This window comes from Neophocaena asiaeorientalis, unplaced genomic scaffold (genome assembly GCF_003031525.2).
Source record: "Neophocaena asiaeorientalis asiaeorientalis breed wild unplaced genomic scaffold, Neophocaena_asiaeorientalis_V1.1 scaffold134, whole genome shotgun sequence".
Classification (NCBI taxonomy): domain Eukaryota; kingdom Metazoa; phylum Chordata; class Mammalia; order Artiodactyla; family Phocoenidae; genus Neophocaena; species Neophocaena asiaeorientalis.
Window position 1 is genome coordinate 18,758,190 of NW_020185339.1, and position 24,068 is coordinate 18,782,257.

General features: G+C 44.9%; 1 protein-coding gene across 2 annotated transcripts in view; it reads left to right on the plus strand.

The window, feature by feature from the left end:
- The window catches only part of PPM1H (protein phosphatase, Mg2+/Mn2+ dependent 1H), a 250,417-nt gene that overhangs the window by 73,688 nt on the left and 152,661 nt on the right, over positions 1–24,068 (plus strand). For both annotated transcript variants that reach the window (XM_024736897.1, XM_024736898.1), the window contains exon 2: positions 18,853–19,018. In XM_024736897.1, the coding sequence (XP_024592665.1) occupies positions 18,853–19,018 (166 nt within the window). The remainder of the gene's footprint in view (positions 1–18,852; positions 19,019–24,068) is intronic.

Below are 24,068 nucleotides of genomic sequence, written 5' to 3' on the forward strand. Positions count from 1 at the left end.
TTAATTAATTAATTAACTTTTGGCTGCATTGGGTCTTCGTTGCTGTGCATGGGCCTTCTCTAGTTACGGCGAACCGGGACTACGCTTCATTGCGGTGCACGGTCTTCTCAGTGCGGTGGCTTCTTTTGTTGCAGAGCTCGGGCTCTAGGTGTGCGGGTTTCAGTAGTGGTGGCATGCGCATTCAGTAGTTGTGGTGCATGGGCATGTGGGATCTTCCTGGACCAGGGATCGAACCCATGTCCCCTGCATTGGCAGGCAGATTCTTAACCACTGCACCACCAGGGAGGTCCCTAGTCATTTTTCTTAATAGTAGAAAGTATCTTGCAGTTAATAATTTGGATAAGAGACAGTGTATAATTAATCTTTGATAGGAGGATAGTTGGCCCAGATGGTAATTGACCTCCCAGACTGGATATGCTAAACGATCAGCATGGCCTCCACCCCTTTGTTTTGCAGCTGCTTCCACCATTGGAAACAGTCTTCCTGTGTCTTGCCTTTCCCTTCCCCTTCCCATTTCTTTTTTATTGCCAGCATGAATGAGTCCCAGGCGTGGTACTCAGACTCTCTTCCTCTGCAGCTAGTGACCCCGTAGAGCCCTCCCAGGACTCATTCTCATCTCCTTCATGGGGAGTCCCCACTGCCCTAGTCAGGCTCCTGCCACACACAGTGACTGACCCCTTCCCCGTCAAGTTTATGTTGCTGCCATCATAAGTCCATGCCTCACTGGGTTCTTCCTTTCCATCTCTGGAAGCTTCTTGAGCTTCTGACTCTAGCAGTACTAACCAGCACCAGAGGCTTATAAACTAGCATACTATTCTTTAGCTTAGTGGCATGAGCTGAGGGTGCCTCATTCCCTCACTGGAGGGAACTCTAGTCCCTGGCCAACTCAAAGCGACTGTTTTATCTAGGCCAGTGCTACTCAGTGTCAGTAAACCAGAAACATCACCCCCACTTGGGAACTTTTCTTGGTCCTACCTTATATCTACTGATTCAGAATCTCTTGCTGTGGGACCCATGTTTTCAGAAGTCCTCCAGGTGACTTGTAGGCACACAAAAGTTTGAAAACCAAGATAAACAACAGAGATTGGTATTCTAAATGTACTTTTCCATGGAAACAGTGTCATAAGTTGTATTTGTGGTCATTCAGTATTGTGCCTTATCGTTTAGTAAAATTTCCAGGTAAGCCTGTAAATGGGTCTAATGTTGTTTTGGTCAAAACATATATTGGGGGCTTCCCTGGTGGCGCAGTGGTTGAGAGTCCACCTACCGATACAGGGGACACGGGTTCGTGCCCCGGTCCGGGAAGATTCCACATGCCACGGAGCGGCTGGGCCCGTGAGCCATGGCCGCTGAGTCTGTGCGTCCGGAGCCTGTGGTCCTCAACGGGAGAGGCCACAACAGTGAGAGGCCCGCGTACCGCAAAAACAAACAAACGAAAAAAACGTATATTGAGTCAATCAGTTGTCTTATTCACACACTTTTGAACTGTAGCCCTTTAGGAATGCATTAATAAGTTAGAAAGTATTTTGAAAACATAGAATGTGAGAATTGTGTACTGCTTTTATTATTTACTGATTAATTCATATTTCATATCAATGCAGAAAGGATATGTTACAACCAGCTTAGGAAATTATGCCATTTAGAAAGGTAATGAAATGAAAATTACCCTCATGGCCCTTTTTATGAAGAGAAATTCTTCCTCCTGATTTCCTCTCATGCTCCTGGTTCCGCTATTAAAATTCGTTCTCAGCCATTTGGAGCCAGTTTTTTACTACAGCCAGGATTCTGCAACAATGAGATCTATTTTAATCTCTAGATTGAAATGCAGTAAGGAAGGTAAACAGTTACCTCATTTCGAGTCTGTGGAATTTCCAACAATTTTTGAGACTTATGTAAGTACCCCTGTGTCCCAGGGTCATGGTTGGGAGTGGTGATTAGTTCTCGTTTGCTAAGTTTCTTATAATTGAGTATCCTGCTGTCTCCTGATGGTAAACGTCAGGAATAGTTATCTACATTAGTTTAGCATTTATTCATAGAATGCAGCTTTAAAAAAAAAAAAAGTCTTCTCAATAAACATTGAGTTAGCTCAATGGATAACAAGTTAAAGATATTCAGAGACTAAATATGCCTGACCAGAGGTTCCCAGAATTGTATCTCATTGTCTCTTTTGGGTCATAACTGTCAAATTTTTGCTGTTTTTTATTTTAATTTTTTTAGTTTCTCTTTTACTGCTTAGGATAGGTATCTAGAGATTCTTGAGCTTGTGATAAGAGTTTTAACCCCAAGTTACTATTTCTTCCCTTAAGTCAACAAATATTTCACTCTAGCTATTTGACTACCTGCTGTATATGAGACACTACAGTAGTCTCTGAGAATACAAAATCAAATAAGATTCTACCTCTACCTTCATAGTACTTAATTCTTACTATAATAATAGTACAAGTGAGTGTGTATGAGTGCTGGGTGGTGTTACACTCCTTAACTAGCAATTGACAGCCAGCCGAGGGGAATTTGCTATAGGATATTGGGGTTACCCCAATATTGGAGGAATAAATGAGTCTTGGGAACAGCTAGGTATAGGGAGTCTTGGTCTAGGGACTCAAACTCCACTGCTACTCTTTTTAAAAAAAATTAATCATTTTTTGGCTGCATCGGGTCTTCATTGCTACACGCAGGCTTTCTCTAGTTGCGTTGAGCAGGGGCTACTCTTCATAGTGGTGTGTGGGCTTCTCATTGTGGTGGCTTCTCTTGCTGCAGAGCATGGGCTCTAGATGCGCGGGCTTCAGTAGTTGTGGCACGCGGGCTCAGTAGTTGTGGCTCGTGGGCTCTAGAGCACAGGCTCAGTAGTTGTGGCGCATGGGCTTAGTTGCTCTGCAGCATGTGGGATCTTCCCGGACCAGGGCTTGAACCCATGTCTCCTGCATTGGCAGGTGGATTCTTAACTACTGCACCACCAGGGAAGTCCCGATATTCTCTTTATTTCTAATATGTACTGTTACATAATGCTTCATTTCTCCTTTGTCTCTCTCTCTCTGTCTCTGTCTCTCTTCGCTCTATCTCCTCTACCTTTTTTCTTTCATTTTTCATGGAAGGGCCCTAATTGGCTCACCTACAGTCAAGTGGCCATCCCTAGACCAATCATGTGTGGCTAGGGAACAATTCTATGAGGAGGATGGAGGAGGGTAGGAAGAAAAGACAATGTCTAGAAGAAAGTGGGTCTGGACAGGTAAAACATGTCTCTGCCAGGTCTTTGCCAAGCACTTTACATTTATTCATTCTCTCAAGTCCTCAAAATAGCCCAATTTTATAGTTAGAGAAACTGAGTTTTAGGAAGGTTAATTAACTTACCCAATTCACACAACTAGTAAGTGGCAGAGCTAGGAAACTAGCCCAAGTTTCTGGTAATTTCCTTCATTTTAACCACTGCACTGCTTAATGGCTACATTGCAGTGTTTAAGAACTACAATATAGAAATGCATGTGAAGCAGCCTTAGGGTGATGTGGTCCTTAAACTGAGTGTTGAAGGCTGGGGGTGGGGTGGAGATTTGTCAGGCAAAAGGAAGATAGATCATTCCAGGTGGAGGAAAAGGCATGTGGGAGGAAATTGTGGCATGCAGCAACACTGCTTTCTGTACACAGGATGACTTTTATGGCTGAGAATAAGATGTGAGGAGAGCAGATGGGAAAGCTGAGGATCTGGATGGGGCCAACCGTGAAGACCCTTGTGTGGCAAACTAAGGAATTTATATTTTACCCTGAAGTCTTCAGAGTCCATTTGAAGGACCTGGAGCATGGGAGAGACATGGCCATATTCATGGTTGAGAACTGTAAGTCTTGGCATGCTCTACAGGATTTACTGGGGGAGGGCCAACCGGTTGGGAGGTTTCTGCAGTGGTGCCCAGAGGATGCTATGAGCTCCTTAACCAGGCATGGAGTTGGGGGATCTAAGTCATAGCTGTGAGGTAGAATCTACAGGCTGAGGGACTAGATGTGGGTGAGAGTAAGAAGCTAGGAGGACAGGCACATTCTTCGGAATTCTTGGTCCACTAAGACAGGAGCACCACAAGGATGGTATTTGAGACAGAGGTAGACAGCAGAAAGAAGCAGAAAATTCATGCAGGTTTGGTCAGCTTGAATGTATGCAAGATGCAGATGTAGGTATCCTGAAGGCATTCAGAAATGCACATCAGGGGCTTCCCTGGTGGTGCAGTAGTTGGGAGTCCGCCTGCCGATGCAGGGGACACGGGTTCGTGCCCCGGTCTGGGAGGATCCCACATGCGGTGGAGCGGCTGGGCCCTTGAGCCGTGGCCGCTGGGCCTGCGCGTCCGGAGCCTGTGCTCCGCAATGGGAGAGGCCACGGCAGTGAGAGGCCCGCTTACCGCAAAATAACAAAAACAAAAACAAATGCACGTCAGACACTCCAGAGATCAGTACTGTAGATATGAATATGGCAGTGCTTACTGTTTCCATCTTCAGGGGAGCCTTGGGAATAGAGATCTCCCAGAGCAAGCTTGGTAGGAAGAAGAACCAAATGGGAGTCCCAGGGAACAGCAGCCTTTGAGGCTCACTTGTTCATCCCCACATAAGGGCTAGTGGGGAGAGGAAGTTTGAGTTAATCACATTCCTATTGTATAGAGACTTGCTATATGTCAGATATGGTTTACTGGGTATCAGAGGATTATCTTAGAATGGCTGTAAACCATGTTCCATAATAAATTAATTTTGGCTCAGAAAGCAGTTTAAGATTTCCCATTAACTGGAGGTGGGGACAGGGACAGATACAGACTCAACAGTAGAAAAGAATTCTTAGAAATTCCCTTTCAAGCAGAGATCCTCAGAGTACCTCTGAAAGGTGATTCACCGGCTTTTGGACGTTTCCAGTGAAGGGGACTCCTGCTTTCTGACATAACTCATTGCATTGCTGGGCAGCTTCTGATAGTGTCAGAATTGCCTTTCTGCTGCCTCTGGCTCCCCCTTGGGCCTCTGGAATTTCCCTCCTGCTCGGCCATCCTGGCCAAGGCCAGCTTGGTGTAGGCTGTCCCTGTTAACAGAGCGAGTGAGCTGAGAAGCCAAGCTAGTGTGCTGAATTAAGAATATGCAGACTGGGCTTCCCTGGTGCAGGAAGATCCCACATACTGCGGAGCACCTAAGCCTGTGCACCACAACGCCTGAGCCTGCGCTCTAGAGCCCACGAGCCACAACTACTGAGCCCACGTGCCGCAACTGCTGAAGCCTGCGTGCCTAGAGCCCGTGCTCTGCAACAAGAGAAGCCACCTCAATGAGAAGTCCGTGCACAGCAACAAAGAGTGGACCCCGCTCACCGCAACTAGAGAAAGCCGCGCACAGCAACGAAGACCCAAAGCAGCCAAAAATAAATAAATAAATAATAAAAAAAAGAATATGCAGATTGTGACCAGCTGAAGGAGGTGGCAAAAGCCACCCACACGGGGGTGTCCAGTGGCTCCCTCAGCATCCAACTCCCATTTTGGGGAAGTGAAACCCACAGGTCGTTTCGATGGAAGACACAGTTTTAATACACCCATACAAAGGAAGTACAGTCACAAGATTAGTAATTTACAGATTCCAGAATCGAGGGGGTGCCATGAGCCGGGGGAAGGGCAGCTCTCTGTCACAGGTCAGCAGCAAGCAGGAGATAGAGCAAGGTAGCAAGCATCTATGACAGTCACTCCTGGATATCCCTGGGGGATTCGTTCCAGGAGCCCCCACGGATTCCAAGCTCTGGGGATGCTCATCCCTGATGTAAAATGACTTTGTACAGTGAATACAGCCTACCTTCAGTATTTGTAGGTTTCACATCCGCAGATAAGGAGGGCCAACTGTACTCATAAAGTGGTTGGGGTGGGGGCTTCCCTCGTGGCGCGGTGGTTGAGAGTCCGCCTGCCGATGCAGGGGACACGGGTTCGCGCCCCGGTCCGGGAAGATCCCACATGCCGTGCAGCGGCTGGGCCCGTGAGCCATGGCTGCTGGGCCTGCGCGTCTGGAGCCTGTGCTCCGCAGCGGGAGAGGCCACAACTGTGAGAGGCCCATGATTTACAATGTTGTGTTAGTTTCTGGTATACAACACAGTGAATCAGTTACACATATACATATATCCACTCCTATATCCACTTTCCTTGGGCTTAACTCTAAGTGGTTAATTTCAAAACTGCCCTGGGACAAGCGAAGTGGGAACTACGATGGGCATCCTAAACTCAAGTCCTGATCTAAATGTCCAGACTGGATGTGAGCAGGGTTACCAAACTGTAAAATGCCTAGGCAGCAACTCAGAAAAGCAAAAGTTGTTTTTCTCAAAAGATTTTCTCATCACAGCAATCGCTTGGTTATGAGGGGAGGCCAGCAGTAGAGCTCAGATTAAGATTCTACCTAGAGGTGCCCTAGGTGCTCTGGTTTATCAGCCATTTCTCTGCTGGAGATGTTTGGGGCTCGCTTTACATGTCTTGCTCTCATAAGTAAATAACTTTTTTCTTTGGAACATAGATTTATTTTCCTTGAATTGATTTCAGGGGACACCCTCATGAAGAAACCATATATATATTTTGTGGCTGTTCCCTGCAGCTTGCGGGATCTTATTTCCCCAAGCAGGGATCAAACTCATGCCCTCGGCATTGAAAGTGCAGAGTCCGTTAATAACCACTGGACCGCCAGGGAAGCTCCCCTCCACCTTTTTACACCCCCATAAAAATATTTTAAGCTTTTAGAAACAAATAGGCAGGTTTAGAACTCATTCATTATTCTAGTGCCCCCTTGATGTTATGGAGAGAATATGAGTTCCTTTGTTCATTCAACTAACTTATTGAGTGCCTGCTCCCTGCTGTGTGACTTGAGATGTGGGAGAACATAACCAAAGTCAACATCCACCATTAGGAAGCATATCTATCTTTAACTAATTGAAATAATGGGGTGGTATTGGGCATCCAGTTTTAAACAGTTGACATTCTTGTCAGTGCATTTGTCTCCTTCAAGGCCATAGCAAAGTCTCGTGGTACTTTCTAGCTTTTTGAGGGTGGGGAGATCACTTTTCCTAAAATGGAACCCAGATTTGGCCCTTCTAGGGCCTCAAGGGTTAAACTAGCATGTTCTTTTCCTTATAAATTAGGGAGTCTTGGTTTGTTAACTGAGCTGTGGCATGGGTCTGGGCACAAAGGTAGAAATGTTGGATCAGATAAAAATCAGCTTTCAAAGGACTATTTTGTTGTTGTTCAGGCTTTAATCTGGAAACAAAACAGACTTTCTCTACAGGTTAGTTAATACAAGGGTGAAGATTTTCCAAAGCAGATTATTTTTAGTTAAAATAACTCTTTTTTAAAAACAACGACTGAAGTAATGAGGGGGAAATTAATTATTGTTCTTAATGTACATTTGTAGTAATAATGTACTCGCTCAGAACAAAAAATGTTGGAGTGCTGGAACCATATGACATGTCATAATTCCTTCCTGAAGTACCTGTGTTCTATTTATAGGCCGTTGTGCAACTAATTACGAGAGCGTCGCTTGTGTGAACGCAATACATCGTTTAAAACCTCAGTGGCTCTGAGAAAATGCCAGAAGGGCTCGTCTAGGACCTTTAACTGAGTCTTTTTCCGTATGATACTGGTGGGATCAATAAAATGGAGGATCATGACACACCTCTCTTGGGGTTAGGGTTACAAGCATTCACTCGGCTGTTAGATGGAGAGCACTTTAAACGGTTCTGTTTTCCAACAGTCAGACAAGTACCCTGTGAGGAAAGTACTGCTCATTGTTCCTGTCTTACCGATAAGAAACAGAGGCACAGGGAGATAAAGTAGCTTTTACTGAAAGTCCTGCCGCTACTTTCAGGCTGACCCAGCCTTTAGACCTGGGGAATCCGGTTCCAGAGTCGCTCTGCTCCTAAGGGCTTTACCCAGCTGCCTCCCAAATTTCCAGCAGAAATCTGCCTGCCTGCACCCCACCAGGTGCATCCCGCTCTGTTGTGTGTTTAGGGGCACAGCCATCGTCTTTGAGGAAGGTGGACGAGTGGCCTTCACCTCTCCAATGAAGGACAGAGCACATTTTTAAAGAGCTTTTCTAAACCAGGAACTCAGAAATCCCAATTTAGAGTGTTCTTACCACCAAACAGTCCTCTTCTGTGTACATTTATTCGTCTTCTGTTGCTTTAAGGTTAAAAAGGAAACTATCAGAGCCCTAGATGGCCCAGAACTTTCTTTATCCCAGAGCAAGGGAAAAACCAAAGATTGTATCTGGGTTTTTGAGGAAACTGCTGATTAAAAATTTATGTATTTTATTTGATGTCTGTTGAGATTAGCGTCCTTTTATCTTTTGGTTTCATTTCATTAGTTTCTGGCTTTTTAAAGTTCACTTTTTTTAGGTTACATGCTTCAAATCGACTTGCACTTTGTCTTGAAAAATACATTTCTCTAACATCGCTGATGGTACTAATACATCTGGTCAAATCAATAAAGAAAACCTTATCTTTAGCAATGTAGTGGCCTCAAGCACATTGCTTTTTTTTAAATTGCCAATAGGAGCTAACAGCTGTGTGCTAGTAGCACTGTTCTAAACCTGCAAAAAAGTTATTTTTCTGCTCTATTTAATGCAAAACTTCCAAACTCGAAATCCTTTTTAGGTAGGCCTTTATTTTGATTTCACTTGACCCTCACTGAGCTGCACTGTGGCCTTGTATGGGAATTGCTCCAGCATCTGACAGAGTGCAGACTTCCTGATTTAAATGTGGAAGTTGGTCTTTAGTGTTATCAATGGTTTTGCTTAGAGGACCCAGAGACTAATTGAAAGGAAGTGCCCAATGGCAGCTTTCTGGTTTCTACCTGTACTATTTTAAAAGTTCATTTGTAAACAGCCAATGTGAAGAAGAAGACATTGATATTTATGTAGGGAGATCTTTGGGACAATACTATATCTTCTTTTGATCTATAGTGTTCGTATTTTAATCTTCAGTTATCTAATTACACTGGTGAGGGAGCTAGGAGCTAACGATGGCCCCCAAATGCTAGCAGCGAAGTATATCCAAAGCTAACGTTATAAGTAACACCAAGACGCACATTAAATTCTATCCAAACCTACATCTCTCTCTTTGCTTCACTCATATATTATGTGTAGTGATATGAAATTATCAGTATCGGACTGTTTTTGACCTATAAAAACAATTTCAGAGCGTTCAGTCTAATAGTTTATTTCAGGGCTCAGCACATTTTCTGTAAAGGTATAGGTAGTAAAATACTATAGGCTTGGCGGGCAGACAGTCTCTGTGGAAATTGCTAACTGCCATTGTACCTGGAGGCCCACAATAAACAATACGTAAATGAATGAATGTGGCTGTGTTCCAATAAAACTTTATTTCTGGACATGGAAATGTGAATTTCATGTAATTTTCACATGTCACATAATATTCTTTTGATTTTTTTCCCCAACTACTTAGAAACGTAATAAACGTTCTCGGCTTGGGGGCCATACAAAACCAAGCAGTGGCCCGAATTTCACCCAAAAGCCACAGTTTGCCAACCCCTAGTTGGCTGCCACTGCCTTTGTAATTTCTGGTACCAAGCACTTTCTGTTCACTCTCCTAAAACCAATTTCATTATCTCCTCCAGAACTCCCCACCCCAAGCCTTGTTTCACCTTTTCATCTCCCTTCATAATCGGAGTACTTCGTTTGTTCACCCTGCCAGTGGACACGTGAACAGCATCCTCTTTGCTCCTCTCTCCTCCACTACCCGTGTCCAGCAGGTCTTAACTAGGAATTCTCAGTTCTCTCACCTCCTCTGAAGCCTTCTGTTCGCTTCCACCCAGAGCCACTGCTTGATTCATGACCTCTTTGTCACCTGGGCTGTTATAAAAGTGACACTTTGGTGACACTCTTGTGTGACAAAAGTGACTTCACTTTTGTCATTTATCCTCTGTAATCCATCCTCCATCAGGCCACTACTGTTATTTTCCTAAACAGTTTTTATCATATCGGACCCTTCTTTAAAGCATCTTAGATTCTTCCCATGGGTCATAGGCTCTATAGGATAAAGTTCCTATAGAATTGCACGGTCTAGTTCTGATGTAGCTCCCTCGCCAAGCCTATACTTAAGTCACACCCACCCCTCTTTATAAAGTTCACATCACTCTGTTTTCAGAGGTTATTCCTATGCCTGGAGGGTCTTGCCTTGCTTTTTCTCTGATTCTTGATTTCCTCCTTTATTCCACGAGGGTGAGCTCAGGTGCCACCTCAGCTGTGACACTTTCCGTGACTCTTCTTTTGCAGAATTGTCTCCTCCTCTGCATTTTCAGGTCTCTTGTGACATACATCTTGGGTATAGCATCAGTCAGAACAACTCAGTTATTTATAGGAAGGTGTCTCTACTGTGTAGATGACTATGGGCTCCCTGGGGGTAGAAGCCATGCCGTAGTCTTCTTGCTTTATCCCTCTTGGCTACACAATATTTCAAAGTAATTATTTCAATCAAGATGTACTACGTATCTAATAACTTTCTTGGTTTATTTATGAAGTCGCAGAGATCTGATTACAGGGTTGCAGAATCCAGTGCCTTTGGGGCCAGGCTGGTGACTTAATGGCAGAAGTGGACAGAGTGCGGTCTGGGGTGAGCTAGCGAGGAAATGCCCCATCTCTGATCGTTGTCGCCCAAGAGTGTGACAGGTGTTGCTGAAGGTATTATTTTCCAAGAGAAATGGGAAAACTAAAATTTTAATATAAATATCCCAGTTTTTCTTTTAATTAATTAATGGCTGCATTGGGTCTTCGTTGCTGCGTGCGGGCTTTCTCTAGTTGTGGCGAGTGGGGGGCTACTCTTCGTTGCGGTGTGTGGGCTTCTCATTGTTGTGGCTTCGCTTGTGGAGCATGGGCTCTAGGCGTACAGGCTTCAGTAGTTGTGGCACGTGGGCTCAGTAGTTGTGGCTTGTGTGCTCTAGAGCACAGGCTCAGTAGTTGTGGTGCACAGGCTTAGTTGCTCCATGGCATGTGGGATCTTCCCAGACCAGGGCTTGAACCCATGTCCCCTGCATTGGCAGGCGGACTCCTAACCACTGCACCACCAGGGAAGCCCCCGGTTTTTCAATATGGGCAACTACAAGTTCACCTTCTAAAGAAATACCTTGTGGGCACAACTTTTAAAATACCAACCTGTCTGTCGGTTGGATGTGGCACTTGAGACCCCAGTTAGCAGACCCCAATTGGTCACATCTCTTCATTAGCCACGGACAGGGCCTGGGAACCAGAGTGTGCAAGTCTGTGTGATGGGAGAAGGCCTTGCACGTGTGTGCTCTGTTCTCAGCCTGCGTTCATCCTGCCGTCTTGACACTCTGCCTCCTCCACCTGTTGGTGCTTAGCCATCTTCCAAGGTGTGAAAGCCACACACCACAGAGAGTTCCATGGCTTTCCATCCTTTCTCCTCCCTGGTGACACCTGCCGGGTCGTTAACTGAATGGGCTGGGGTGACCTCCTGTTCCGCCTCCTCCCCGGAGGTGGCTGAAACCATCTGGGAGAACGTCCATCAGGAACATCCATTCTTTTTTTTTTTTTTTTTTTTTGGTACGCGGGCCGCTCACTGTTGTGGTCTCTCCCGTTGCGGAGCACAGGCTCTGGATGCGCAGGCTTAGTGGCCATGGCTCACGGGCCCAGCCGCTTCACGGCATGCGGGATCCTCCCGGACCGGGGCACGAACCCATGTCCCCTGCATCCGCAGGCAGACTCTCAACCACTGCGCCACCAGGGAAGCCCAGGAACATCCATTCTTGATGGAGGTTCTGGCTGTTTTTGCTGACAGCTGTTAGCAAAGGCTTTTGTTCCTAGTCAGAGCCCTGGTTTTCTAGTACACCAAGAATGAGAGGTTATTAACGCCCTTGGAGCTAGGAATTAAGTTGTCCTTATGTTCCAGCCTGTCTGGGTGGTCAGTAACCACTTCAGAGAATCACATGAGACATTGCCTGTGGGGTTACCTAGAAAAGAGAATTTTAATAATTGATTGCTATATTTGGTCTCCCATAAATGATTGATTTCCCACCCTTCCCCCTACGGCCTTTTGCTGCCTGCTTCTCAATTGTATATGAATCAGCAACAACTCAGTTCACCTCATGGCCTTTCTAAACTGCTTGCTCCTTCCTACTCAGTGAGATTACTGGCTGTTTAGCGGTATTAACACTTCGTGTAAACTTTTTAGTCTAAACTGTCCAGGCTTTTATTTCCTTTAAAAACAAAGCAATAGAATATTACCAAAAAAAAAAAAAAAAAGAGAGAGAGAGATCAAACCCAACCAAATTCTCTCTTTGGTCTTTTTCTGTGGGTCTGGGACCTGAGCTTCTGAGACCAGGAACCTGGGGAGAGATGGCCTTGTTGGGCAGATCTAGGTGGGAACCTAGAAGTAGCACATTCCTAACGGTGTGGCGCTTTCCTGTGTACAGAACACTGTCACATGGGTGGCTTGTGTGTTGCAACCACTTTGAGAAGAGGGCTCAGAGGAGCGGGTGGCCTTGCTCAAGGTCCGTGTTCAGGGAAGTGTCATGCCTGTGCCTCTTGTAGGCTCTGGATGTGACCCTGTGTCCTTGAGGCTGGCAGAGGGACACTGACAGAAAGAAGAGGGAAGAAGACGTTCCCCTCAAACTCACATAACTTGATAAAAGTCCTCTGGGCCCAACACAAGAGGCAGCTAGCTTGTGTTGGATATGTTATTATTAAGTAATAATATTGAGTACTCACTGTGTACTGTTAAATACTTGTTATGCTAGGGCATTTAATTCTATCGGAAGTGACAGTTATCATCCGCATTTTAGAGACAGAAAGTAAACTTACTGTGCCCGAGAACAGACGGCAAGTTTGAACTTGGTCTACCTGACCATTGTCTCTGTTGGTTCTTCTGCTGAGTTGCCAAGGGGGAGGGGTTGGTAATGAATGACTTGACACTTGTGACATGTGGGAATCTTTCCAAAACATTATCAACTGTGACTATCCTTTGTGGATTGACTGTCCTGTAAATCCTTTTGAAAATGTTTCCATTGTCGGTTCTCTGGACCAGTGGCTGTTGTGACAGGGGCTCACTACTTGAGAACAGTTACTCGTCTGAATTTAGTGATAGGAACCTGCTCTGTGTGTTATATTATCAGGTGAATGTCCTTAAGGTCAAGGTTTTGAGCAGATGAGAAGGCAGGGAACTTGATAATTTAACAGTTGCCATTAAAACCAGGATTTTTCTGCTGAAATTCAGGTGGAGTTGATTTTTTAAAAAATTTGTGACTAGAATATTTTACAAACAGAAAGAAGGAAAAGAGGTTTCCCAAGTGTGTGATAGTAGCACAGAATGAATCACTTGTTCTTTTTAAATAGGGTCTTCTACTGCTACAAATCTCATGGTCACATTCATGCCTGGTGTTGGTCATAGCTTCCAGTTGTGTCTGATACACGTATAGGATTTCGGACTTACAAGACCTTAAAATTCTGTATTTACCTGTTTTTACAAGGGGGAAAAAATCTAGGTGTTTTGTCCAATTGAGGGTAGGCTGGTAGGTTAACGCAGTCCATAATTGGATTTAACTTTGTCACGTGTCTCTCTCCTGGGGCAAACATATCCCGATCTTCTAAGGGAAGAAAGAACTGGATGTAAATGTTCCATGTTGAAGACATAGTAGTTAACCTTCCCCTATCATCGTCTCACAATTCTCCCACTTGAATTTTAACCCTAACTTCAGAATTTCCCAGTTCTTTAATTTAGGTGACCAATATCCCCTCTCCCGAACACATATATTTTAGCAAATCCCAGAATTTAATCCGAGAAGTACTACTAAGAAACTGAGGTTTGCAGAAGTTAAGCAACTTGACCAAACACTCTGCTGTCCAGTAGTTGTGACTTTAAAAAGAGGAGAACAGTAGTGGCCAACTCATAGAGTCCACAGAGGATTACATGAGTTAATTACTACATGTAAAATGCTAACAACAGTCCCCGGCACATAATTAGTTCTCAACAAGTGTAAGATACTCCGGCACATAATTAGTTCTCAACAAGTGTAAGGTACTGTGATTACCCTACATCTAGGAAGTAACAGAGTTGATTTCTGTCTGGTTTCATTCATTGTTTCATCAGATGTTTGTTGAACACCTGCTGTGTGCTATGTTCTGGGGAGATAGCCCATCCTCATAACCATTGTGCTTTATTACTTCCAGTTTAATTTCAAGGAAGATGTTCTCCTCCTTTGTAGGAAATTGGAAAATAATGACACCAAAGAGATGATGATTTGTGGTCCACCAAGGTTTTGTCTTTAAGTCTTCAAAATAAGCATCACGGGTGGGTATTGCTTAAAGAAAGGACATCTTGAAGTCATTCCTGTTGATCTCAAGATAGTGCTGACTTTTTGTTGGAGCCTGTGATAAGAAGGGAATGATATAGTTGCTCACATAAAAAAAAAATTGAACCTATTGACAGAATGATGCTTCTGAACTCAGAAAACAGTTTTTCTCCGTTTACTTTTAGAGGAATTGGAGGTTTTATTTATATTTAGTAAACAAAGCATTTGCCTTTGAAGGACAAAGTGAAATATTTAAGTTGATAGAGGTCAAGGTTTTTATTTATTTATTTATTTTTGCGGTATGCGGGCCTCTCACCGCTGTGGCCTCTCCCACTGCAGAGCACAGGCTCCGGACGCGCAGGCTCAGCGGCCATGGCTCACGGGCCCAGCCGCTCCGCGGCACGTGGGATCTTCCCGGACCGGGTCACGAACCCATGTCCCCTGCATCGGCAGGCGGGGGCTCTCAACCACTACGCCACCAGGGAATCCCCAGGTCAAGCTTTTTAAAGCCAAAATAAATTGAGAAGAATCAGGTCTTTCTACTAAAGTTGTACAGAGTCAGGAATTTGAAATAATATGAAATATTGGATAGCAGTTGTGTGTTTTAAAAAGGCAATGGCTTTCATTAAAATGACTATCATCTGGATAAGAATCAGATATCTGACCAGACAGGCTTCCAGGGCTGGGGCTGCTGTCTTCCCTCTAGGTTGACGTTTCTGACTTTGTGATATTTCGTCAGTGTCATTCACAAGCTGTGTTCGCTTGAAATGGCAAAGGAAGTGTACCCTTGATTGTTCTTCACAGTTCCCTGGCTTTGATGAGTCATTGCTGGACAGCCTTCTCAACCAAGTGCCGATAAGAATAGACACACAATAGAAAAATTAAACAACTGAGAGCTGAAGCAGAAAGAGCTGGGACTCTGCTGTATTTAGCTGTGTGACCTTGTGTAAGCCACAGTATTCCTGGGCCCTGGGTTTCTCATGCATACAATAAAGTTTCTAGGGTCTCTTGCTGAAGTTAGGTCAACTTTGGAATTTAATATCCCCCAAGAGAGATAGGAGATATACAGCACATTCAAGGGACAGTGATTCGTGATTTATGTAATTATCGTAGCTTTGTTGACTGTTGGAAAATAGCAGTGGCCGATGAGTCAACCTGGCATGTAGCTTTCGGAGATCAGTGATGCTTTTTTTTGTTAAAGTTATGCTTTAGTCAGGTTTTTTTTTGGGTCCCAATGGTCAGGGTGATGCCAAGTTCCAGAAATAGAAGCCCAGATCTTGTTCAGAGGACAGTATGGAGGGGACGGTTGTCACGAACTTGTTTTCCTAGCCAAGCCTCCACTTTGGCTTTCCCTAGGGAAGATGTTAGTGGGTGACCACGGGGGTGTAACATCACCATCCAGCGAACCATCCGCCCCAAACATGTTGCTTGGAAGTCACTATCAGTGACAGAGAAGAGGCAGGTGGTATTTTAAATCTCCTTCCTCTGCCGGGTTTGATTCTCCAAAAATCCATGTGAAAGGGAAACTCCAGGCAAATGCATGTTCTGTATTAGGAGCTCCAGCTGCAAACACCTGGACTAAACATGGGCTCCTCTAGAGACAGGCAGATCTGAACCATCCATCCTTCATCCTTCCTCTGGGTGCCTTCTCCAGTAGCTAGAGAAGCAGGGAGAGAATCCCCTTTCTCTCAGGCATGAACCCGAGCTTGCCTAATCTGCTTATTCCGTGCTTCCCCCCACACAGTCCAGCTGGTCCTCCCACCGATGCAAATCCCCGCGTATAATAGGAAGAGGTTGGACTGGGGGTCAAAGGAGGCCTCACTCTGAATCCCAGCAGCGCTCCTTCCTGGCTGTGGAACTTGGGATAACTTACTTAGCTTGGGCAGCAAGCATAGTGGTATTAATGGTCTTAGGCAGGTAGTGTGTGTCTTCATCGTGTCGTCAAGAATTGCTCTGTATTCTTTTAAAATTTTTTTTTATTGGAGTACAGTTGCTTTACAGTGATATTAGTTTCTGCTGTGTAGCAAAGTGAATCAGCTATACGTATACCTCTGTCCCCTCTTTTTTGGATTTCCTTCCCATTTAGGTCACCACAGAGCATTGAGTAGAGTTCCCTGTGCTCTACAGTAGGTTCTCAGCATTGTATTCTTAAACCTTGTGAAAACGCCTCCTCCTTAGAGGAGAGAGTGAAGGTGGGGCCGAAAACTAGACCTTGACCTTTTCCTCCCTTCATCCCTGAGAGGGTGTGGAGGCAGATTTGACCTCACAGAGATCAGCAGGGACCCCCGCCTCCTACGAGGGACCCCCGCCACGAGGACAATGGTCTTCATATTCTGTAAGCAACAATCTACTTTAAAAAAAAAAAAGAATCTTACACAAAACTGTCGTGTGTAAAATGAGTTAAAGAGTTCCATTTATAAAAATATGGTTAAGTTGAAATTTATAATAAACTCAGGAAGAATGATAAAGCAGTTTCAGTGAACAGAAATTTGAAATAGCGGAGATAGTAGATGACTTTTATGATCTTTTTCCTATTACATATAGATAAGTAATTGCAAAAATTTTTTTTTAATTTATTTTTGGCTGCGTTGGGTCTTCGTTGCTGCACGCGGGCTTTCTCTAGTTGTGGAGAGCGAGGGCTACTCTCCCGTGCGGTGCGCAGGCTTCTCGTTGCAGTGGCTTCTCTTGTTGCGGAGCACGGGCTCTAGGCACGCGGACTTCAGGAGTTGTGGCACACGGGCTCAGTAGTTGTGGCACACGGGCTCAGTAGTTGTGGCACACGGGCTCAGTAGTTGTGGCACACGGGCTCAGTAGTTGTGGCACACGGGCCTATCTGCTCCGCGGCATGTGGGATCCTCCCAGACCAGGGCTTGAACCCGTGTCCCCGGCATTGGCAGGCAGATTCTTAACCACTGAACCGCCAGGGAAGTCCCTCAAATGGTATTTTTTTAAACAGATCTTCTTCCAATCAAGTGATACTGGTCAAAGAGAAAAGATAGAAGGATTATAATGCCAAAGCTGCCCAAAATATATAGACTAGCATGTATTTGTTCACATGTAACAGATGGGAATCGACTTTTAAATTATTGCAGTTTTTTCCAAAATGCTTATACATTTAAAAAATAAATTTAAAGTAAATGTTAAAACATCTGAAACACCTCCGTAGAATCCCAAGGTTTGGTAGAAGACTGTTCAAAACACACTCCCTGAAGTCTTACAGCACTCAGATCTCAATTTGCTCTGTTTCCTGTTTGATTGTAGTGTGTATACAGTTTTCAGTACTGAAAGCCATTTGATATAAAAAATGGTGACATTTGAATAAGGTCTGCAGTCTGGTTGACAGTGCTGGATCAGTGTCAGTTGCTTGTTTTGATATTGTACTTGAGTGATATAAAATGTTGCTTTGGGGGGAAGTTGGGTGAAGGGTGCATGAGACTCTCTATACTATTTTTGCAGTTTACTCTGAGTTTATAATTATTTCAGAATTTAAAATTCTTTATAAAAAGTCATTTGAAAATGATCATCTTCTAATTAATTGTTAGGAGGGAGTACAACAAGACCGAGTGGTGTATATACCACACTTTTAAAGTGGTTTTCCATCTATCTTACCTTATTTTGAAAAAAAGCATCTTTCTTTCCTTTCCACTGAGTCTGTATCCTCCACACTCACTCTGTCACCTACTGTGACACTGTTGAAATTTTGGAAAGAAAACACAGCCAATGGCAAATCAAGGAGAGCCCTCTTTCAGGAAAACTAATTTAGCTGCCGCTTAATTACTTAATAAGAAAATGGTACCGAAACCCAAGAGTTCGTTCTGCGGTCACCTGTACAGAAAAAGGTCTATGAACGATGTAGCATGTTTTTCTGAGGCATTCCTGTGCTCAAAACATTAGTAATTAGGCCAAAGAATATCAACATGCCATGAGATCATAGGGCCACACGTACAAATCAGCATGCCCTGTAGTCTGTTGTGATGATGCAACGTGAGGAGTGTTATTCTACCTGAGAAAAGATAAAGGAGTGAAGATAATTTTAAAAGAATAAACCTTTGATCCATTCACTTCTCCCTGTGTAAAGTAAAAGTGGTCATGGCAGTCATGAAATACAGTTCTCTGTTCTCTTGGATTTTACAGTGTGCTGTAAATGACTGCTTTGTTCTTTGATAAGATTGATGGTGGTTTTGCTCTATCACTTGGAGAAATGCAACAGAATTCCCTGAGCCAGCCGTCTGTCTTCAATGTAATTGGCAAAAAGAGTGATTGTCTCGAGTGTTTTGACTAGAAGTGGATTGGTGGGGTTGATCACGTGTATCAGACACCTGCGAAGGTGAGCTGACCCCAGCACATTGCTTTAGCACATGTTTTAACATATGCTAGTAGAATTACATAAAAAAAAAAAAAAATCCATTTACTCCACCAAGCCTGTAAGGTCCTGTGCATTAAGTAGGACATTTGTTTTGTGCCAGTTGTGAAGCCTGCCTGGGCTGACCTGAGGGACTGGGCTCTCAGCTCTCCAGATGTCACTCTGTCTGACCGGCTTTTCTGGCTTCTCCTCCAGGGTTATCAATGCCGGGAAGAGCACACACAATGAAGACCAAGCCAGCTGTGAGGTGCTCACCGTGAAGAAGAAAGCAGGGGCCATTACCTCAACCCCAAACAGGAACTCAGCTAAGAGACGGTCCTCACTTCCCAACGGGGAGGGGCTGCAGCTGAAGGAGAACTCGGTAAGACCCTCCTTCATGCTCTGTTCTCGGGTGAGAGGAACATGCACGCTGTGGCCCCGTCGTGGGATGGTCGGAATGGAAGAGAGAAAAGCCATGTCCCCAGGGTTAGTGGAGTGGCAGGTCTGTGCTCAGGGTATCACACCGTCACAGCGAAGGTGACACATGGAGTTAGGAAGAGCTGGTGTTCAATTCCCTGGCGGTGCAGTGGTTAGAACTCTGAGCTTCCACTGCTGGGGGCTCGGGTTCCATCCTGAGTTGGGCAGCTAGGATCCCGCAAGCCGAGCAGCATGGCCAAAGTAAACAAACAAACAAACAAATAAATGGAGCAGCTGGTGTTTAGGTTCTAAACCTTTAAAGTAAAGAAAACGCCCATATCATATATGAGTTTTGCTGCAAGAATTAGTATATATGTTTGGTGGTTTTTAAGAAGCTACTTCAAGGTTTTTGTGAAGGAGATAGTACCTGGAAGTCTCTCAGAAGCAGTGGGAGGAACTCAAGCCATCGGCTTGCAGCCCTGCTACGCACGACTCTGCCCCTCTCCTCCCCTTTCCTGCCCCTTAGAGTTGCCCAGTTGGAGCCTTGTTTGATGCTCTTCCAAATTAATATTTGTTTCAACTGGCCCAAAGCCCTTGCATCCTGTGGGGTAGCCCTGCAGACCGGATGCCCTGTTGACAAACCACAGAGCGTTTCTCTTCTTTCCAATTTCTGGAGAACAAGGCAGACATCCTCGGAAAGTTCTGAAGACGCTCTCAGAAAAGTATAGGGAACAATCAGTACTCTGTCCATCGGCAGATTGAGTCCTACAGAAAAGAGACATTAAATGGGATGACCCCAATGTGACTATTTATTCTCATGGTCTTAGGATATTTTTGTATGCAAATTTCTATAGGATTGTAAAGGATCTAGGAATCTCTTCTTAGTCTAAGTGATAGTGTCTTATTGCATTTACGCTTAGGGAATAAGAGTACTGACTTATTTTGGTAGCATTAGTTCAACTTAGGGTTAGAAAACACAGTGACCTATGGAGATTCATCAGTTGTGCTTGCTTTCAAGGCTGAAGGAAGCACTGACTAGGCCTCTCCCAAAAAGCGAGAGTCAGGGACCCAGATGGGCAGGACAAAATAATACTGGTTAAGTGCATGGTCTCTGGAGTAAGACGTTTCAGAACAGTCCATTGCTTAAAGCTGTTGGATTTAGGGATAGTTATTTATTCTTTGAGCCTCACCCTTTCTCTTCTCTAAAAAGGAAGGATAATAATGGTAACTACCAAATACGGTGGAAGAGGCTAGTTGCAAGTAAGAAATCCAACAGTCCATGTAAAGTCTTGAGCCAGTGTCATCATTAATAAATCCTTGATCAATGCTAGTGATTATTATCCTAAAGTCAGTTCTACTTCTGTAATCCTCTGCGGATAACGCCCACTGGGTTTTCATTCATCTGTAAACTGGAGATCACACAATGTCTTTCGTACCTTCTTGATGGACTTATTTTGAGGATTGAGTTTTTATGGAAAAGAGACATTAGTGATAATTGGGTATGGGTGCCAGTGACTTAGTGTTGCTCTTTCCCCTGGCAGGTCTCCTCTGCCACTGGATATAAAGTGATTTCTGTAAAACTAGGTCAGTGTTGACATTTGGCTGAAGGCCTGTGGGTGATGGCGTTTTCCCTTGTTGCTAAGTTCCTCCTAGAAGTGCAACCGGGAGTAACTTTTTACCTTTCTTTCCTTAAGAACAGTGAAACCAGTGCATAAGCCCTTTAGGATGGAGCCAGGGCCCTCCTTTGTGATGGCTCTGAACCTCTGTGGGGTCCATGAGCCACTAGGAGGCAGTAAGGGCATGCCATGCAGAGCCGGCACCTCTCCCGCTGCCTTCCTGCTTTGGCCACAGCAGCTTCACTTCCACCTGCCTTATGTATTAGGCTACTTATTAGAGTTTAAGGCAAGAGCTGTGCTGCCTTTTTCCTTTTAATTGTGGGAAATTATACATAAAATAAAAGTTAGCATTTTAACCATTTTTAAGTGTGTGATGCAGTGGTATCAAATACATTCATACTCTTGTTCAACCATCAGTATCACACACCTGCTGAACGTTTCCATCTTCCCAAACTGCAACTCTGTGCCCATTAAACACTAACTACCCCTTCCTTCTCTCCCCGTTCCCCTCCCCGTCCCCCGTCCCTGGCAACTACCATTCTATTTCCTGTCCCCGTGAATTTGACTACTCTAGGGGCCTCCTATAAGTGGAATCATATATTTGTCTTTTTGTAGTTGGCATATATCACTTATCGTAACGTCTTCCAAGATTATCCATGTTGTAGAATGCGTCATAATCTCATTCCTTTTTGAGGCTGAATAATACATATTCTGTTGTGTGCATACATACCATTTTGTTTATCCATTCATCCATCGATGGACACTTGCTTTCGTTGTCTCTTGTGAACATTACCACTATAAACATGGTGTTTGAGTCCCTGCTTTCGATTCTTTTGAATATACACCCAGAGTGGAATTGTTGGGTGATACGGGAATTCTGTTCAATATTTTGAGGAACCACCATGCTGTCTTGCACAACAGCTGCACCGTTTTACATTCCCGCCAGCAGTACACAAGGGTTCCAATTTCTGCACGTTTTTGCCAACACTTGTTAATTTCTGTTTTTCTAAGATAATAGCCGCCCTCATGAGCGTGAAGTGGTACCTCACTGTAGGCATGTATTTCCCACGATTAGCGACGTTGAACATCTTTTCATGTGCTTCTTATTGGCCAGATATATCTTCTTTAAAGAAATGTCTGTTCAGGTCCTTTGCCCATTTTAAAATCAGGTTGTCTGTTTCGTTGTTGTTGTTTGTGCTGCTTTCTAAAAGCTTGAAAAGCATAACCTAGTGTGCCAGGTGACTCACTGAGTGCGAGCTGTGTTCCAGGAACTGGATGCTGAGGGTTCAGCAGGGAATAAAACAGACAACAATCCCTCCCTACAGGGAGCTTGCATTCTTTGATGGCGACAATTAAAATATATAGCATGGCAGATAAACACTACGGAGAAAAACAAAGTAGGGAAGCAGTAATAATAGGAAGCGTGAGGCTTAGGGTGGTTAAAGGAGGTGTCAGACTGTAACACGGGGGCAAAGACCTGAAAGGGCAGCTGTTGGGTGGAAGAACATTCTGACATCCTAGGCAACTGTAAGAACCCTGAGGCAGGAACAGGCTTGCAGTTTCTCAGAGAATCTGCCAGGAAGCCCATGCGTCTGGAGCAGACGTAGTAAAGCCTGGGTTGCAGGTGACATTGTCAGAAAGGTTATAGAGGAGTGAGACAAAGTGGCAGGACCTCGAGGCCGTTATCGGGACTTTGGCTGCTACACTGAATGAACCGTTGGCTAGCAGAGGTCACTGGATATACTGCTTAAAAGAGGCCGGTGATTTTTGCCATCTAAAGACATCCCTTAACTCAGATATGGTGACACTGAGGAAAGGGCAGTGACAGCATAGGGCCCAGGGCAAGAAAACACCCGCAGGAGACAAGTAGGGTGGGTCCCCCCTTTCCCCCTGTGATTCTCTTCCTTCACCCAGCAAGTGTGTGCTGAGCTCTGAGTCTGCACGCTGGGCCTTGGCGCTGAGGAGATGAACTCAGTACAGTTCCCACCCCCTCGAGCAGAGTTGGGGAGGGGAGGAAGGGTCGCTAAGCAGCAGTACTACAGTGGAGTGAGTTTTAGGAGAAAGAGAAAAAGTCTAGGTTGTGTGGACGCTCAGATTGGCCCCTGGTGGTTTGGGGAACAGTGGAGGGGATAGGCTGGGTCGGGTGAGGGAAGGCTCCCTGGAGAAGTGACATTTGAGCTGTCGGAATTAACCAAGCAAATAAGAGAAAGGGGAGCTCCTGACAGAGGGAACGTGCACATACGGAGACAGGCTGGCGTGAGAGTGCGTGGGGCATGTCTTCCCACGTTTGGGAGCACGTGTAGTCACTTGGAGGGGAATGAGGCAGGAACAGCAAGCAGGTGTCACACGCGAGGGCCACTGAATGCCCTAATAAGCTGGAATTGTAACCAGTGACTTTAGACAAGGGCATAACGGACTCACGACAGTGGGGAGGCTGACTTGGAAGACGAAAGGAGCACACCTAGAGGCTGGGACACCTAGGAGTCTGGCTCGTGCAGAAATCTGGGTGAGGGACGATGAAAGCTCGAAATAAGGCAGTGATTAGAGCAAGGGGCAGGCTCGGAAGAGATGATGTGAGAGGTCCTGTTGACGTGACCAGGTGACCAACCATGTGGGGCAGGGGAGAGTGGGAGATGCCAGGTTTCAGCCACTGGGTGCTGGTCCTTGAAAGTGGACCCCTGGGGCAGGCACAGGTTCAAGGTGAGGAGATGGGCGGAAATGGCGACTTGAGTTTTGAGGATGCTAACTTTCCAGGGGGGAGTGTTTTGTAGGAAGTTAGAGCTGAGGGATTGGAGCTCAGAGCAAGTCTAGGGGGGCTTAGAATTCAGGAGTTACAAGCCCAAAGGAATTCCAAGAAGAGAGGGGAGTTGTCAGAAGCAGAAGTAGCAATGCTGCGGGCCACAGAGAGGCCAAGAAAGATAAGGATGAAAAAATGGCAAATACTATTATAAGCAAGAAATGCAGCAACAGGATAAATAATGGCATCATTATTTCATTTGCAAATAGAGAGTTGACAGGCATGAAGGATGGTGAAAGGAAGATGCATGGACTCGCTCCAGAATACATGTGATGAATTTCTCCCTCGTTTTCGACCTCTTCATCCGCAACAAACTTTGTACAGTCAAAATAAATATTTCCACCAGACTTCTCTAACGTATAATATCACCTTCATCTTACTTGGAGATTGAAGAAAGCCTAAAGTTTCCTGTAAGATCACATTAGATTCACCGTGAAAAGAGGAATTATCACAGGAATATTTTTATATGTTAGAAACATGGGAGGGACTTCCCTGGCGGTCCAGTGGTTAAGACTCCGCACTTCCGCCACAGGGGGCGCAGGTTCGATCCCTGGTAGGGGAACTAAGATCCCGCTTGCTACGCAGCATGGCCAAAAAAAAAA